This window comes from Podarcis gaigeae (assembly GCF_964106915.1).
Source record: "Podarcis gaigeae genome assembly, chromosome: 13".
Lineage (NCBI taxonomy): Eukaryota > Metazoa > Chordata > Lepidosauria > Squamata > Lacertidae > Podarcis > Podarcis gaigeae.
In genome coordinates, this window is record NC_139689.1 from 5,970,525 (window position 1) to 5,987,848 (window position 17,324).

General features: G+C 44.4%; 1 protein-coding gene across 9 annotated transcripts in view; it reads left to right on the top strand.

Moving 5' to 3' along the window:
- The window catches only part of LOC310828912 (uncharacterized protein), a 19,212-nt gene extending 2,246 nt beyond the window's left edge, over nt 1-16,966 (top strand). For 4 of the 9 annotated variants that reach the window (XM_083706950.1, XM_083706951.1, XM_083706948.1 and 1 more), the window contains 7 exons: nt 1-99; nt 3,929-3,967; nt 10,794-11,102; nt 13,426-13,725; nt 14,735-14,842; nt 15,709-15,803; nt 16,816-16,966. The exon at nt 1-99 is cut by the window's left edge. In XM_083706950.1, coding sequence (XP_083563076.1) covers nt 75-99; nt 3,929-3,967; nt 10,794-11,102; nt 13,426-13,725; nt 14,735-14,842; nt 15,709-15,803; nt 16,816-16,965 — 1,026 coding nt within the window. In that variant the 5' untranslated portion in view covers nt 1-74 and the 3' untranslated portion in view covers nt 16,966. Of the gene's footprint in view, nt 100-3,928; nt 3,968-6,218; nt 6,286-10,793; nt 11,103-13,425; nt 13,726-14,409; nt 14,576-14,734; nt 14,843-15,708; nt 15,804-16,815 lie in introns of those variants that run through there. The other 5 variants (XM_083706946.1, XM_083706947.1, XM_083706952.1 and 2 more) reach the window with 5 other exon arrangements.
- Nucleotides 16,967-17,324: the final 358 nt, after the last annotated feature.

The following is a 17,324-nucleotide window of genomic DNA, read 5'->3' on the forward strand; positions in this document are numbered from 1 at the left end:
GCAGTTCACCCTAGTTTGGGGGAGAAGAGGCAGGGCAGTGGTTCAGCAGAGGACTCAAGGGAAGCTGGCGGAGGATGGAGTTTGCTACTTTAGTGACAGGTTTGGGACCTCACTTTTCTCTTTCTGCCTCAAAACTGAATTCCAACATCCGTATTTTCTCATGTCCTCCCTTTGTCACTGTGTTTCTTCCCTATACAGTGGTACCTCAGGTTACATTCGCTTCAGGTTACATACGCTTCAGGTTACAGACTCCGCTAACCCAGAAATAGTGCTTCAGGTTAAGAACTTTGTTTCAGGATGAGAACAGAAATCGTGCTCCGGCGGTGTGGCGGCAGCAGGAGGCCCCATTAGCTAAAGTGGTGCTTCAGGTTAAGAACAGTTTCAGGTTAAGTACGGACCTCCAGAACGAATTAAGTACTTAACCTGAGGTACCACTGTATATTTTTTTCTTCTTCCTCTAGTCTCTCTCCAGAGCTTTTTCCCACAATCGGTTTGTGCAAAATCAGCTTGGCTTCTGTCCTTGCCAAAGTGGTTTGGACCGGCTTCCTCTGGAGTACAACCAAGAGAGGGTGTTGCTTTTAAAAGCATTATTTGCCGCAACTCTTCTGGAAATAGCCCTTGGATAAGAGGCAAAAATGGGAAGGGTGAATCTTTCTGCAGCTCAGTAACTTTCCCTTCCCCGGTTTCTGTTTGTTTTTCAGCTGCTAAAGATGCAGACAGGGACCAACCCTTAAAATATTGCCCATGTTCCTTTGTCCCTCCTCATCCCTCTAGCTGAGTTACTCGTGAGGAGATGAAGTGCCAAATTGTAACTGCACCGAGTAGGTTGACTGGAAATGCTGCTTCATTCACTTTCATAGACCACATGCACTCCCTTTTCATTTTTGCCCTCTTTCGAGGTACAGTGGTACCTCGGATTAAGTACTTAATTCATTCCAGAGGTCCGTTCTTAACCTGAAACTGTTCTTAACCTGAAGCACCACTTTAGCTAATGGGGCCTCCTGCTGCCGTGGCGCAATTTCTGTTCTCATCCTGAAGCAAAGTTCTTAGCCCGAGGTACTATTTCTGGGTTAGCGGAGTCTGTAACCTGAAGCGTCTGTAACCTGAAGCGTCTGTAACCCGAGGTACCACTGTACTACTCTGAACATTTATTTATTTATTTATTTATTTAACAGGATTTAGATACTGCTTAGCCCTCAAAGCCTCTTAAGCAGTTTACATAAAACAGCATAGAATGTACTTAAAAATACTGATAATCTCAGTCCGCATTTAAATGTTGCAAAGCAAATACTGTGTTACAAGGATGTTTGTGTATAACATTAAGGTTCTATTTATCAAAATTTCAAAATACAAATATAGCCAGTAGTTTTAAAAACAATAACTATACCTAATCAAATAAAATTAGTTGTGAAAATACATGTCTGGGTAGGCTTGTCTAAACAAAAAGGTGTTTAGCAGGTGTTGAAAAGAAGCTAAACAGTCTTGCATAACATCAGTGGTCAGTTACAGGTAGGTAGCCGTGTTGGTCTGCCATAGTCAAAACAAAATAAAAAAAGATTCCTTCCAGTAGCACCTTAAAGACCAACTAAGTTAGTTCTTGGTATGAGCTTTCGTGTGCATGCACACTTCTTCAGGGTATCTACTGGATGGAAGGTGCTACTGGAAGGAATCTTTTTATTTTGTTTTATCAATGGTCAGGTAAGTTCCAGAGTTTAGCTGCTGCTGCACCAAAGGGTTGATTCCTTGCCAGCGTGGAATGAACATTATGTGGCAGTTGTTAAGACTGCTAGTTCTTAAAATTGGCTAGTTGTTATGCCTGAAAACAAACCTTAACTACTGGATTCTTTTGCCCCATCCTTTTGTGCCTGCCAAATAGCCATGTCATGCTTATGATAATATTTTATTCTCTTGTTAATTGTGCTATTTTAAATGTGCATTTTATATTTGACTTCACTTAGCAATGTTGTAGGGTGTTATTTTTTGAAATGTTTAAGATTTTTTTTTTTTTTGTTAACTTTGTGTTAAATAAAAAATTCCTTCCAGTAGCACCTTAGAGACCAACTAAGTTACTTCTAGGTATGAGCTTTCGTGTGCATGCACACTTCTTCAGATACACGTTAAATATGTTTGTGTTAAATATGTATTCTCTAGTTGACCTCCTTTGTAATGTTTTATTTTGAAATCTTTAAGATAATATTTTAGTTTTCTGTTAATTATGTTGCTTTGACTGTATGCTCTATATTTGACTTTCTTCAGATTGTTTTATTGATGTTTTATTGATGTTTTAATATTCTGTAAACAGCTTTGAGATTTTTCTTAAAAATATAAAGCTGTATAGAAATGAAATAATAATAATAATAATAATAATAATAATAATAATAATAATAGGGTTTCAACAAAGCAGGTACAATGAACAACAAAGAACTCCCAGCCCTGTTGGGGGTGAAGTCTGTTCAAGGAAACTCTGTTTCTAGTGATAATATGCCATAGAGTTTTCAATATTTTAGTTATCTCAAGCTATCTTGCCATAATGCTTGATGTGTATCTGGCGGTTGATAGCTGTGTTCTTTTGCAGCTGTATACAAAATTTAAATGCTCCATTCCACATCAAAGTTATTGGTCCCACTGTTGTTGATGTGTTCATTCTCCTTTGCAGTCAAACTTTCCACTAGTGCTAGAAACCAAAGCTGTTGCTACCAAATTTCACACATAGCAGCAGCACAAGTTTTCCAAAACATTGTAATAGCCAATCTCGCAGTTATAAATATAAATGAAAGTAGTTCCTCATAAACTTCATAGTGACATTCATAATTAAAAATGGAAAGTAGAACAACCTGGGGTGGCATTGGGATATCTTGGGATGTTATTGCACCAGCTTCTCCAAAGATTTTTTTCCCTCCAGAATGGTTTAATATTGAGACAGTCCCACCACATATGTAATTACGTTCCTCCCCATATCCAGCAAAGAGGAGATTTTGACATGGGTGTGGGGAGACTTTTACAGTTTTCCAGCCCTGTATTTTGTTGGTCTGTCTCTCTGCCACTGGAGGCTCTGTCTTCAAGTGGGTTTATAGCAGGTTATTTGCTAAGCCAGGGACATGGGTGGCGCTGTGGGTTAAACCACAGAGCCTAGGACTTGCCGATCAGAAGGTCGGCAGTTTGAATCCCCATGAAGGGGTGAGCTCCGGTTGCTCGGTCCCTGCTCCTGCCCACCTAGCAGTTCGAAAGCACATCAAAGTGCAAGTAGATAAATAGGTACCGCTCTGACGGGAAGGTAAACAGCATTTCCGTGCACTGCTCTGGTTCACCAGAAGCGGTATAGTCATGCTGGCCACATAACCCGGAAGCTGTCTGCGGACAAACACCAGCTCCCTCGGCCTATAGAGTGAGATGAGCGCGCAACCCCAGAGTTGGCCACGACTGGACCTAATGGTCAGGGGTCCCTTTACCTTTACCTCTTTGCTAAGCCGTGTTTTTCTTTGGGGGAGCATTCCTGTAAATCAAAGTGCCCTTTTCCTAGGACAGGCTCTGCCCCACAGCTAATTGGCAGCTTAGGGGCTTGTACTCTCCACCTTCTGCACACACACCCAACAATCGGGCTCTTTTCTACCCTGGCAGGCAACAGGAGTAACGCAGCAACAGATTGGGGCTGCAGGCTAAGGGACCCGGAAGGCAGCACACTGCATGTTCTCACCCTGCTCCCCTGCTCCTTGCTTCATTGCGTCTTCTTCATTACTTTCCTTTTCTCACCCAGTCTTTCGTTCTGCCTCCATGTGTTTTGCTGTTCAGTCTCATTCATTTAAGGCCTTTCCATTGATTTTCATGTTTGCCTGGGGGTGAAACTGCTTTGACCATCTTTTACAGGCATCTGAGGTTTTATCTGGGATATATTGTCATCCTCCTCAATCTCTTTCCTTTTTGATTTCAGTCTCATTCTTGGTTCTTTCCTGGATTGTGCCCATTGGAGGTAAGAGGAAAATTAATTATTTTAATTATTTTAATTATTTTAAATATATTTATTTATAAAATTATAAAATTAATATTACAATAATATATATGAAAAAGTAAAAAAAAGTGGAAAAAGAAATTAAAGAGAACAAAGATATACCAACAAAAAAGAAAAAGAAAGAAAAAAGTAGACTTCCTTCAACCATTATGATGTTGGGAAAGATGGAGGGAACAAGGAGAAGGGGACGACAGAGGACGAGATGGTTGGACAGTGTTCTCGAAGCTGCCAGCATGAGTTTGACCAAACTGCGGGAGGCAGTGGAAGACAGGAGTGCCTGGCGTGCTCTGGTCCATGGGGCCACGAAGAGTCGGATACGACTAAACAACAACAATCATTTTGTTTTGTTTTTTTTTTAATATTTTTTATTAACAGACCAATCATATCAAATCAAATCACATAAATTCCGAATTACAGAGCCTAATTTTAAATTTTGTTGGAGGTACCCATATTTCAAGTTCCGAAAGGGATCCAATCCTCTTATTGCTGCTGCTTTAAAAGTCCACAAATCTGTCCAAATAATGTTCAGAATTCTGTCCAATCCTTTCTTGCTGTTTTCCACATCTCTTCTAGTTGTTTTCATATATTTTTCCTCCCTCTTTGTCTTTGTGGCCTCTGATTGTCTCCATAAGCGGGTTGAAACAAATTTGTATTCCTGTGTGGATTTTTTCGTTCGTCCAAGAGCCATATTTCAGACAGCTGCCGTATTTCATCGCTTCCATAAAGAAAAACATTCTTGCTGTCTACTTATTCACTTTTCACAGGTCTGTCTCTCTTTCTCAGTCCTCGAGAAGGTTCTACCAGGAATCCAATATGAAAACAAAGCTTCCTCCTCCCGATCATGAATCTTTCGACAAGACCCGTCAAAATGGCAATTCCCTTTTTGTTGCTGCGCCATCAAAAGCCCTTGTTCTTTTTCTCGATCTCACAAGCCCAGCTTTTGGTAGTAAATCATTTCCACACAGTTTTTAATCATCCTGCTTAGGTCGGTTATGCGACGGTTCTTTTTGAGGAGGGGTTACTGGTTAATCACATAGAAGAAAAGGAAAAAAAAGTCCCCCCCCATCCAGTCCCACTCCGGGTGAACCTGGTGTATTTTCTTCATGTTGTATTCCGTTAAATCCAAACCCGTTGCTCTCGTTTCACAGAGGTCACTTCAGTTAGCAGTCTTCACTCCCGTTCTTCACTTGAAATATGTGCATTTGCTTCATTTCCAATTATATATTTCGAGCTTATGCAAACCAGTGTGCGATCAGAGACAGCGTCTGGGAGAGCCGGACCCACCCGAGGGCTTTGTGCCTAGTGCCCTCACCCCCTTCTTTCGAATCCGGGGGTGCATTATGGGCACAGCAGGCAAGGCAGCGTTCCCTATTCCCTTGTGGCAACGAAGGGAGGCTGCATACTCCCATATCAGCCTCTTAATTACCTCGTGTGGGTCGGAGAGATGTTATTGTCGGCCATCTTCCAATGCGCCCCCTGGTGGCCCCCCCAACAATAATCATTTTGAACTTTATGGAGAGACAATTTGATTACCTGTGGAATTTTTAGTCTAGACTAAGCCAGTCATAATTTTGGGAACCAACTTTCTTCATATAGTTTGTGAAGATCCCCCATTCTCTCCTGATTTTTTTTCCACTTGGTTGGTTTCTTACTATTTCTGCTAATTTCAACAGTTCGATGTATTCACTTAATTTTAATAACCATTCTTCATTTGTTGGAATTGTGTTACTTTTCCAATATTTTGCAGTCACTATGCTGACGGCCGTTATTGCATACAAAAAAACTCTTTTATTGCCTTTGGGGATGTCTGTTGTGAATAAACCTATTAAGAATAACTCAGGTTGTGGTTGTTGTTTTTTTTGTAAAAGTGTATCTTAACATCTTTTTTAGTTTATTGTATATCATGTCCCAGAATAATTTTATTCTGGGACACGTCCACCATACGTGGAATAGATTCCCATCCTTATGGTTACATCTCCAGCACTTACTACTGGTTTTTTTTGTTCATTTTCGCCAATTTCGATGGAGTGAGGTACCACCTGTACATCATTTTTAAAAAGTTTTCTTTAATTAAATAGCAGGCTGTAAATTTGATACTATATTTCCCAAGATTTTCCCATTCCTCTAATTCTGCTGTATATCTGAAGTCTTGGGCCCATCTGCTTTGACCACCTTTTATAGGCATCTGAGATTTGGAATACATTGTCATCAACCTCAATCTCTTTCATTTTTTATTTCAGTCTCATTCTCAGTTCTTTCATGGATGGTGCCCACTGGAGGTAAGAAGAAAATCAATGCATCCTTTTAGCCGGTGTCACTGTGTATATGTGAACAAATGCTGGTCCAATAATTCTAAGACCGTTGGCAGTTACTGTTCAGCGGATTTGGAATATGTGGCTGTTAAATGTAGACCAGCCTATCTCCCTAGGGAGTTTACAGCTGTTATGCTAACTGGTGTGTACGTGCCACCAGATGCCAATGCCAACTTGGCGCTGGGATGCCTGCAGAGCCTTATCAGCAGCCAGCAAGACAAGCATCCTGAAGCTGTGCACATCATTGCGGGAGACTTCAATCATGTTGAACTTAAAACAGTGCTCCCAACGCTCTATCAGCATGTGAAATGTCCCACAAGAGGGGACAAGACACTGGACAAAGTTTATTCGAATGTAAATCACGGCTATAGGGCTTTACAGCTGCCACATTTGGGCCAGTCCGACCATATGTCTCTGTTCCTGGTACCAGCATATATCCCACTCAGGAAACGGGCTCCCACAATATCAAGGACTGTTAAAATCTGGCCTGAAGGTGCTATCCATCAGCTGCAGGACTGTTTTGAGAGAACCAATTGGGACATTTTCGATCGTTCAGACCTGGAGGAGCACACGGCGGCAGTTCTGTGCTATATCAATCACTGCACAGACACTGTCACAGCAAATAAATCCATCCGGTTTTACCCCAATCAGAAACCCTGGATGAATAGAGAGGTCCAGTGCCTGTTGCGGGAAAGGAACAGGGCTTTTAGGTCGGGCGAGGTGCAGCTTTACAGTGTGGCAAGAGCAAACTTGAAGAGGGGTATTCGACGGGCAAAACTGGTCTATAGGCAGAGGATTGAGGATAATTTAAGGAGTAACAACACAAGACAGATGTGGCAGGGGATTCAGCATATTACCAACTACAAACCTAACCTTGGTGCTGTCGACGGTGACCCTTTGCTGGCGGAGGAGCTTAACTTCTTCTTTGCTCGCTTCGAGAAGGAGCCACCTGAGACGCCGGTATTACAGCCACCAGCCCATAGGGGCCCCTCATTCACTGTAGAGGAGCATGAGGTGAGACAGGTATTGAGGATGGTGAATCCGAGGAAGGCTGCTGGACCTGATGGCATCACGGGAAAGGTGTTGAAGGGCTGTGCGGATCAGCTGGCGAGGGTCTTTACTAAGATCTTCAACAAGTCCTTACACCAGTCTATTGTCCCACCCTGCCTGAAGTCGTCAACTATTGTTCCTCTGCCTAAAAAAATCCACAATCAGTAGTCTGAACGACTACAGACCAGTTGCACTGACTCCAATCATCATGAAGTGTTTTGAGAAACTGGTGCGCCGTCACATTATTTCCTGTCTTCCATCAACTTTTGACAACTACCAGTTTGCATACAGGGCAAATAGATCCACGGAAGACGCTATCACTACCACTCTCCATGCTGCTCTGTTCCATCTGGAGCAGCCGGGGAGTTATGTGAGGCTGCTGTTTGTGGATTTTAGCTCTGCTTTTAACACTATCCTCCCCCATAGACTGGTGTCCAAGCTAGAGGCGATTGGACTCTCCAACTCCACCTGTCTCTGGGTTTTGGACTTTTTGTCAGAACGTTCTCAGAGGGTTAGAGTAGGGTCACATATGTCCACAGCCCTTAGCCTTAACACCGGCTCACCACAGGGTTGTGTGTTGAGTCCCCTGCTCTATACTCTCTATACGTATGATTGTACAGCCATTTATTCCAGCAACAAAATCATCAAGTTTGCTGATGACATGACGGTGGTGGGGCTCATTTCAGGAGGGGATGAGTCCGCCTATCGGGACGAGGTGGAGCGGCTTTGTGCTTGGTGTGGAGAGAACAATCTGGCTCTTAATACGACTAAGACCAAGGAATTGGTGGTGGATTACAGGAAAAAAAAGGCGGACATTCAGCCCTTGTATATCAACGGGGAACGGGTGGAGAGGGTGGCAGAATTCAGGTTTTTGGGAGTGACTATCGATCAGGGCATGACTTGGAGCGCAAATACCACTGCTCTGGTGAAGAAGGCCCAGCAGAGAATTTATTTCCTCAGACTTTTAAAGAAGAACAATCTGAGTGAGAGACTGCTGGTGTCCTTCTACCGAGGCTCCATAGAGAGCATTCTCACATACTGTATTTGTGCCTGGTTCTCCAGCTGTACAGCTAGGAAGAGGAAGGTGCTCCAGAAGGTCATAACCACAGCCCAAAGGATTATTGGTCATCCCCTCCCATCTTTGGAAGAACTGTACGGTTCCCGTTGTCTTAGGAAAGCAAACAATATCCTGCAGGATGCATCTCACCCGGGACACAGTCTGTTTGTACTACTGCCTTCTGGCAGGAGATACAGAAACATCAAGTCAAGGACAAATAGACTGAAAAATAGTTTCTATCCAAGAGCTGTGGCCTTCTTAAATGCAGTAACTCGATAGTGTGACCTGGGAGTTTGATGGGTGTGGGTGTGGCTGGAATGTGGTTTGTTTGGTTGTTGTTGTTGTGTTGCTTTTGTTGTTTTTAAGGGATGGCATCCAATTTCGTTGCACTTGTGCAATGTTGCACTTGTGTAATGACAATAAAGAATCTATCTATCTATCTATCTATCTAACTTTTGAAAGCCCCATGGGCACTTTTGTATTCTTGTGAGTGCTGCAGCTGCCACCATTTTTGGTTACTTTTCCCCCTATACCGGAAATGCCCTCACCTCAAGACAGAAAGAGAGAGAGAACACACACCCTCACTTGACATTTCCTAGGTGAAAATCAGATTCAGTAGAATTAACCTGAATGTTGAAACCTACTCTTTTGGGGAACAGGGGGCGGGCAGGTGTGGAGGACTCCCTGGTCCTGAATGGGGTGACTGTGCCCCCGAAGGACCAGGTGTGCAGCCTGGGAGGACCAGGTGTGCAGCCTGCAGGCTCTAGTTATCTCCCGCTTGGACTACTGCAATGCACTCTACATGAGGCTACCTTTGAAGGTGACCCGGAACCTACAACTAATCCAGAATGCGGCAGCCAGACTGGTGACTGGGAGTGGCTGTGAAGACCATATTACACCGGTCCTGAAAGACCTACATTGGCTCCCAGTACGTTTCTGAGCACAATTCAAAGTGTTGGTGCTGACCTTTAAAGCCCTAAAGGTAAAGGTAAAGGTACCCCTGCCCGTACGGGCCAGTCTTGCCAGACTCTGGGGTTGTGCACCCATCTCACTCAAGAGGCCAGGGGCCAGCGCTGTCCGGAGACACTTCCGGGTCACGTGGCCAGCGTGACATCGCTGCTCTGGCGAGCCAGAGCCGCACACGGAAACGCCGTTTACCTTCCCGCTGGTAAGCGGTCCCTATTTATCTACTTGCACCCGAGGGTGCTTTCGAACTGCTAGGTTGGCAGGCGCTGGGACCGAGCAACGGGAGCGCACCCCGCCGTGGGGATTCGAACCGCCGACCTTTCGATCGGCAAGCCCTAGGCGCTGAGGCTTTTACCCACAGCGCCACCCGCGTCCCTAAACGGCCTCAAAGGCCCAGTATACCCGAAGGAGCATCTCCACCCCCATCATTCAGCCCAGACACTGAGGTCCAGCTCCAAGGGCCTTCTGGCGGTTCCTTCCCTGCGAGATGTGAGGTTACAGGGAACCAGGCAGAGGGTCTTCTTGGTAGTGGCGCCCACCCTGTGGAGCACCCTCTCATCAGAAGCCAAAGAAATAAACAACTATCTGACTTTTAGAAGACATCTGAAGACAGCCCTGTTTAGGGAAGCTTTTAATGTTTGGTGTTTTATCGTGTTTTTAATATTCTGCTGGGAGCTGCTCAGAGCGGCTGGGGAAACCCAGCCAAATGGGCAGGGTATAAATAATAAATTATGATGATGATGATTACAAATACCAAGGGTAGTGATCAGACTACACAAAAGAATTAAAGTCATGGCATGGCTGCCCGTCAAAAATTGAGTCTTGCTTCCTTGCAGAGAGGGGAGGAGAGGCGAATCGACTTCTCTCTCTGCACATGTTTTAGAGAGCAAAATGTGTCCAAAAGCAAACCATGACAGATAGATGCGTGGTTTGAGGAGGGGGAAGATCTGCATTTATGGGATGGGGGCAGATATAAATGCTCTGTGAAATATAAGCAAGGCACTGTTACATTGTAAGCACCTTAACTCGTCCTTTCTAAAATGCAGGTATTTCCAGGCTCCGTACAAGTCTATTGTAGAGAGAGAACACAGACAATGAGGGTCAACAGATTAAACTAGGATGTGACTGAAGATCCTCATATCAAGGATGTCCCCCAAACCCACTTTCCCACCCAGGCTCCAGATATCCTATCACTGACAATGCCTTGTGCTGGATTCTGACCCAGAATACTTCTCTGCTTATCTCTGATACCAGAACTAAAAACCGCACACAGCTAGGTTTGGTGCTCGGCTGCAAATATTTGGTGTTTAGAGTTCAGGAGCTGAAAGAGGTCAATGAAAAACTGGCTGGAGGAGGAGGTCCAAGGGAAAGATGTAAATTGGCCTCTCCTTTCCTTCCTCAGGTTATCTGACGGCTCCACCTCCACCAGCACCCAGGCTGACCACTTCTCCTGCAAACACCACCTTTGTCAGAGGAGAGAAAGTCCAGTTTATATGCCACCGACCAGAAGGGCATAAGGGAGAGTGGTTCTATTTCTTCAAGGCCACGAGACATGGTCAGTGGTCCGAATATAGAATAATAAACCACAGTTCCTTGGAAGTCTCCACAATGCATCTGGAGTCAAGGGAAAGGTTTGTGTGTTCTTACTGGAGGAAAAACAGGGAAGGAAGGGAGTCTGCTAAGAGCAACCAGGTTGTGCTCTCTGTTACTGGTAAGAAGCTTTCTTCTTGTGAATGAATTACAGTGGTGCCTCGCAAGACGAAATTAATCCGTTCCGCGATTCTCTTAGTCTAGCGGTTTTTTCGTCTTGCGAAGCAAGCCCATTGACAGCTTAGCGGATTAGCGCTATTAGCGGTCTAGCGGCTTTTAGCGATCAGCTGAGAAGCGGCTTATCAGCGGAACAGCTGATAAGCGGCTTAGCGCTTAGGGAAAGGGCGGGGAAAAGCGGGGGGAAATGCGGGAAGTCGCAATATTTTTTCGTCTTGCGAAGCAACCCCATAGAGAAATTTGTTTAGCGAAGCGCCTCCAAAAACGGAAAACCCTTTCGTCTAGCGGGTTTTCCGTCTTGCGAGGCGTTCGTCTTGCGGGGCACCACTGTACTCTCTCCCCAGCGCCAAAGGCCAGCCCCATCAGGATGTGATGAAAGTGTGGTAAGGACACGAACCAGAATGTTGTAGCATCCTAGCAGCTCAGGGAATCACACCTGGAGAAAGCTGGGAGTTTGGCATCCCAGATGCCGTGTTAAGTTCTCCTCTATGAAATGTCGGGCTTCTGTGGCATGTAAACAATAATAAATGTAAACTTTGTGTTGGTTTTTTTGTATTTGGTTTGAAGGAAAAAATACTAGCTAAAACAAAAGGAGAATTCTCTGGATGCCTAGATCCAGGTTTAGGGCAAACACTCTTTGGTGAGAGAGCTCCGGCAGAGATTTAAAACCACAAAATATGTAGCAAAGTAAAGCATGGAAATATAGGCTCCCTTTCTAAGATGCTTCCAAAAAGTTACCCATTTTGCTTAGCATAGAAAGAGGCCACAGACTTGGTGAGTTAAAAATGGTTTACTTACAAACTCTTTGAAGGTCAGGTTCATGTGCTTTTCCCTACAGCAGTAAGAAAACACAGGCCATAAGACTTAGATTTCAAAGTGGAGAAAGTTTCAAAACTATTTGTATAGAAGCACAAATATAGCCTGCTTGAGCCATGTGGTCTAGGCTTGGAGCATCTAGCTTAGACCTCCTTACTGGTACGGTACACATGGTGGAATGGGAAGAAAATGGCTTTCCTCCCAAAGTGAGAGGGAGTGACCTAGCTAAGCCTGGCAGGACAGCTTACTCTATGGTCTTAACCCCTTCATGCATTAGAGTTAAGCATATTGATTATATGAGGCTGATTGTCCCACACTTTGACCAGTTTATATGAAATTGCTTTTGGATCACTTTCATTTCTATGTTAACAAGACATTTCATCCTTCTTCTTCTTTCTTTGGCTATCACTCATAGCCAAGTAAGATTGTCTTCCATGAACACAGTCTTAACAGTGAGTCCGTAAGTGACTGTGGAGTCCACATGTCCTTTCACAGTGGGGACATAGTTTTCTGGATGGGAGTTGATCATGGTGAGGGTTTGCCAAACGTGCCTTCCTCTTAGCTCGTTTCTCCCTTTTGTCCTGAGTTTGAGAGTCTTCAAAGCCCATGACACCTTTGGTAAAGGCTGTTCTCCAGTTGGAGCGCTCACAGGCCAGTGTTGCCCAATTGTTGGTGTTTATCCTACATTTCTAAAGATTTTCCTTGAAAGAGTCTTTAAACCTCTTTTGTTGACCAGCAGCATTACGCTTCCCCTTTTAAAGTTCGGAATAGAGTAGTTGCTTTGGAAGATGATAATCAGGCATTTGAACAACATGACCAGTCCAACGAAGTTGATGTTGAAGAATCATTGCTTCAACACGAGTGATCTTTGCTTCTTCCAGTACACTGGCATTAGTTTGCCTGTCTTCCCCAGTGATATGTAATTTTTTTTGGAGAAACCATTGATGGAATCTTTCGAGGAGTTGGTGTTTATAAGTTGTCCGTGTTTCACAAGCATACAGCAAGGTTGGTAGTACAATAATTTTGTAAACAAGTGTTTTGGTTTCCCTGTGAATGTTCCGGTCCTCAAACACTCTGCACTTCAATCGGGAGAAAGCTACACTTGCAGAGCTGAGGCAAAGCTGGATTTCGGCATCAATGTCGGCCCTTGTGGAAATAGGTGAGAAAAGTGATCGACATTTTCCAATGTTACACCGTTAAGTTGGATTTGCAGAGGGGTTGTTTTGTGCTTGTTGGTGCAGCACTTTGGTTTTTTGGATGTTGAGCAATAGGGCAAGCTTTTCGTAAGCTTCTGCGAAGATATCTAGGATGTTTTGGAGGTCATCCTCTGAGTGTGCACATACTACATTGTCATCAGCATATTGAAGCTCCATGACAGGTTATGGAAGCAGCATTTCACCCATTTATTCCCCCAGCCGACTGGTTTGTTTTTTCTCTTCCTTCCAACCCAGATTTCCCACTCCCTGCCACCCTTTCCCTGAACCCCCTGAATCTTGTTTACACCCATGGAGAACAGATTACCCTGCTCTGCTCAGTTCCTGATGGGCGGGAAGCGGCAGGATACACATTTTACAAGGATCTACAAGGTCAGGCATCTGAGGAGCTTCCCCGTAATGAGTTGATGATTCCCCATAAAGCTTTGCGTGTTGGTGAAGATACGGCCGGGAACTACAGCTGTGCATATTCCATCAGATTAGAAGATAAGGAAATCCAGTCCCTACGCAGCAACGTCATCTCTGTAGTAATGGAAGGTGAGCAAGTTCTCTATTTTTTCCATTATTTTTAAAATCATTTTTTGAAAAATCACTGAGCTATAACCATTTGGCAACAACGCCATCTGGATTTTCCATAAATATATGAACGAGTGAGCAAAAGATGGTCACTGCAGGGGGGATGTGAGAATCACCACCAATATTGTAGGGTCTCAAGCTCCAGTTTTGGGGGTGGGACAGGGGGAAGTTTGTTTTCTGGCTGGTTCTAGATTCATTAAAAAATATATTCAGGAAACATAATTGAACACAGGTCTGGCAATCAACAAATCAGGATACTAATCTCAAACCCATGACTCTCATACAGCTGTTTGACCCAGTTATATGACTTCCTGTTAAAAACCAAGTAGACCACAGTCTATTACAGTGGTACCTCGGGTTAAGAACTTAATTCGTTCCAGAGGTCCGTTCTTAACCTGAAACTGTTCTTAACCTGAAGCACCACTTTAGCTAATGGGGCCTCCTGCTGCTGCTGCGCCACCGCCGCACGATTTCTGTTCTCACCCTGAAGCATCCGAGGTACTATTTCTGGGTTAACGGAGTCTGTAACCTGAAGTGTCTGTAACCTGAAGCATCTGTAACCTGAGGTACCACTGTATTCGTTTTAAGCTTCTGTACTCCTTTGTGGATGAGCCTACCAGAATCCCTTTCTTTTTCTGATGCCAGCAGTGAATGCTTTGCCTAGAGTGGTAAACAGAGAAGATTTCCTGCACTTTACTTGCTCAGTCAACAGGAACTGTGAAAAGTTCATAGGGGGCCAGAGTGGAAAAGTCTGACCCCAGTTACTGTCCAAGAGACCCTTTTCATTTGGTCAAGCAATGAGAAGCCGAGGGTGTGCTTATATTGTTTTCCCCCGAGGGATATTGTAAAGGACTTTTCAGAACTTAATGATTTTCTGAAAGTGATATTTCCTACCTGACTTGGTCCTTCAAGAACAAGACGGATTTAAAAAAAAAAAAAACACTTATCCTTTCTGATTTCCTTTTCTCAGATTCCTCTCCATCACCAGGTCCGTCACTGCTCTATGCATGTTTGGCTGTCCCATTTGTGATCCTGATGATTTCACTCACTTTTTACTGCAGATGGAAAAAGACTGATGGTAAGCGATGGGGGTTGGAGGTTATCTCTTTTCATTTCATAGCCTGAAATTGGGGGCTTTTCCCCACTTCCCCACTCTGTGTCCTGCTCTTTCTGGACACTAAAAGTTAAAGGTAAAGGGACCCCTGACTATTTGGTGCAGTCGTGGCTGACTGTGGGGTTGCGGCGCTCATCTCGCTTTATTGGCCGAGGGAGCCGGCGTACAGCTTCTGGGTTATGTGGCCAGCATGACTAAGCCGCTTCTGGCAAACCAGAGCAGCACACGGAAACGCCGTTTACCTTCCCGCCAGAGCGGTACCTATTTATCTACTTGCACTTCTGTTGTACTTTCAAACTGCTAGGTTGGCAGGAGCAGGGACCGAGCAACGGGAGCTCACCCCGTTGCAGGGATTCAAACCACCAACCTTCTGATCAGCAAGTTCTAGGCTCTGTGGTTTAACCCACAGTGCCACCCGTGTCCTTTCTGGACACTAGTCTGTGCTTAAAAGTTCCGTGTCTAAGCCCTTTTCCCCCCCTTTGCCCCAGAGCTTTCCCTGCAGAAATCTGCTCTTTAAATCTCAATCAGAGCAAATGGCTATCTGCAGAAAATTCAAACGGATGTTTGTTCTGATTGAGTACTAAAGAGCAAGTTTTCACAGGGAAAGCTCTGGAACAAAAACACACAAACTTGGACAGAGAGATTTCTCTCCAGGACCTGTTCCTGGAAAGTAAATGTGAATAATCTTGTTTTGATGGAGAGAGAGAGAGAGAGAGATTTGCAGAGGCTGTCTGGTCCTCTGGTCTGGATGGATGTGAGTTTGCAAGGCAACGGCCAGCAGGGGTGACAATATTATGCGTTTTCACTCTTTTGCTCTGTTTCTTTGGAAGCAGTGAAATGTTGGGGGAAATCTGAGCTAGAAGAACAGGAGGAGGGGGGACCAAGAGATCTTGGAGCACTGGAGCCCCAGACAACGCCCAGTCAGGTAAGGGATGAGATTAATAACCATTCCATCCTTAGAAAACGGCACAACAACCTTTGTGGAACATGCTGCCGCCGCAGGATACGATAATGGCAATTATTATGGAAAGAATATTAGCTGATTACATGGACAGAGATGTCCATGAATAGTTATTAACACTGGGAACCAGCTGGCAGTTCTGTGTCCAAAGACAAGACATAGGTTTGTCCTCTTCATAGCTGCTTGTGAGTGTCCCAGGGGGCATTTGACTGCCTGGTGTTAAATGGTGCATGTTCATAAGGTAGGCATAGGCAAACACGGCCCTCCAGATGTTTTGGGACTACAATTCCCATCATCCCTGACCACTGGTCCTGTTAGCTAGGGATGATGGGAGCTGTAGTCCCAAAACATCTGGAGGGCCGAGTTTGCCTATGCCTGTTGTAAGGGGATATTTGCCAGTGCACGCTCACTGCTCATCCAAGGTTATGAGTAATTGGATATGAATACAGACCTGGTGTTAAGCAAAATACACAAAACTGAGCTAGATCAGCCCTTGAGCTGACTTAGCAGGGCAGTTCTTGATTATCAGAAGGTGCTGGCCATTGTTTTGCCCGCCATATCAAATAAATCCAATTCCCTGGGTTCCTTGAAGACATTTCCTGAGAGCTGAATGTTTGCTATCTGACTGAAATTCCCTGATCTGGACCTTGTGCAGAGTAGAAACAAATAAGCTTTACCACAAGAATGTTTTGCTGCAAAACTGTCTTAAACTAGTTACAAAATAAAATGTCGACAAATACAAAGTAACGCATTGCTCTAAACAAACTAGCAAGGCGTTCCTGTCTTTTTCAAGTCCCTAACATAGGCCAAGAACTGTGTAAACATTACATTTTATTCACATTTATATCTTTAACACCTAATCCCTTTGCATTTGTAAAGAAGCTCTAAAAAGTGGGAGAAAAGATTCATTCTCAACGGGCCCTTTCTGGTTTAATTGGTGAGCAACGGCACATTTGAGTTTCTTCTGTTTTCACAGGGCTCAGGTGCCACCTATGCCCTCCTCCCCTTTTGTTCTGCTGCAACTTCCTCAGGACCAGTGATGGAGAATGAGCTCCAGCCGGTTGAAGAGGAGGGGCTGTTGTACAGTGAGATTCTCTTTCCATCTAACAACAGAAGAAGAAACTGAAGAGGCTTCTGGACAAGTTGGGTCCTACATTGCTAGCCAATTGATGGATTGCACTGAGGGATGTCTGACAGGCATCTTGATTGTCATATCAAATGCCAATGTTTTGTGTAAACTGTGTCTGGAACTATGCAAAACTTGCTAAATCCTCAGGAATATCACACCTTGGCCTGCCTGAGCCACAGTAACCCCAACTTAGGTGTGATATAGTAATTTCCGACTGTTTGTAGAGCGGATGTCCTCCTTCACACCAAAATTTGTGTTGTTGTTTAGTCGTTTAGTCGTGTCCGACTCTTCGTGACCCCCTGGACCAGAGCACGCCAGGCACTCCTGTCTTCCACTGCCTCCCGCAGTTTGGTCAA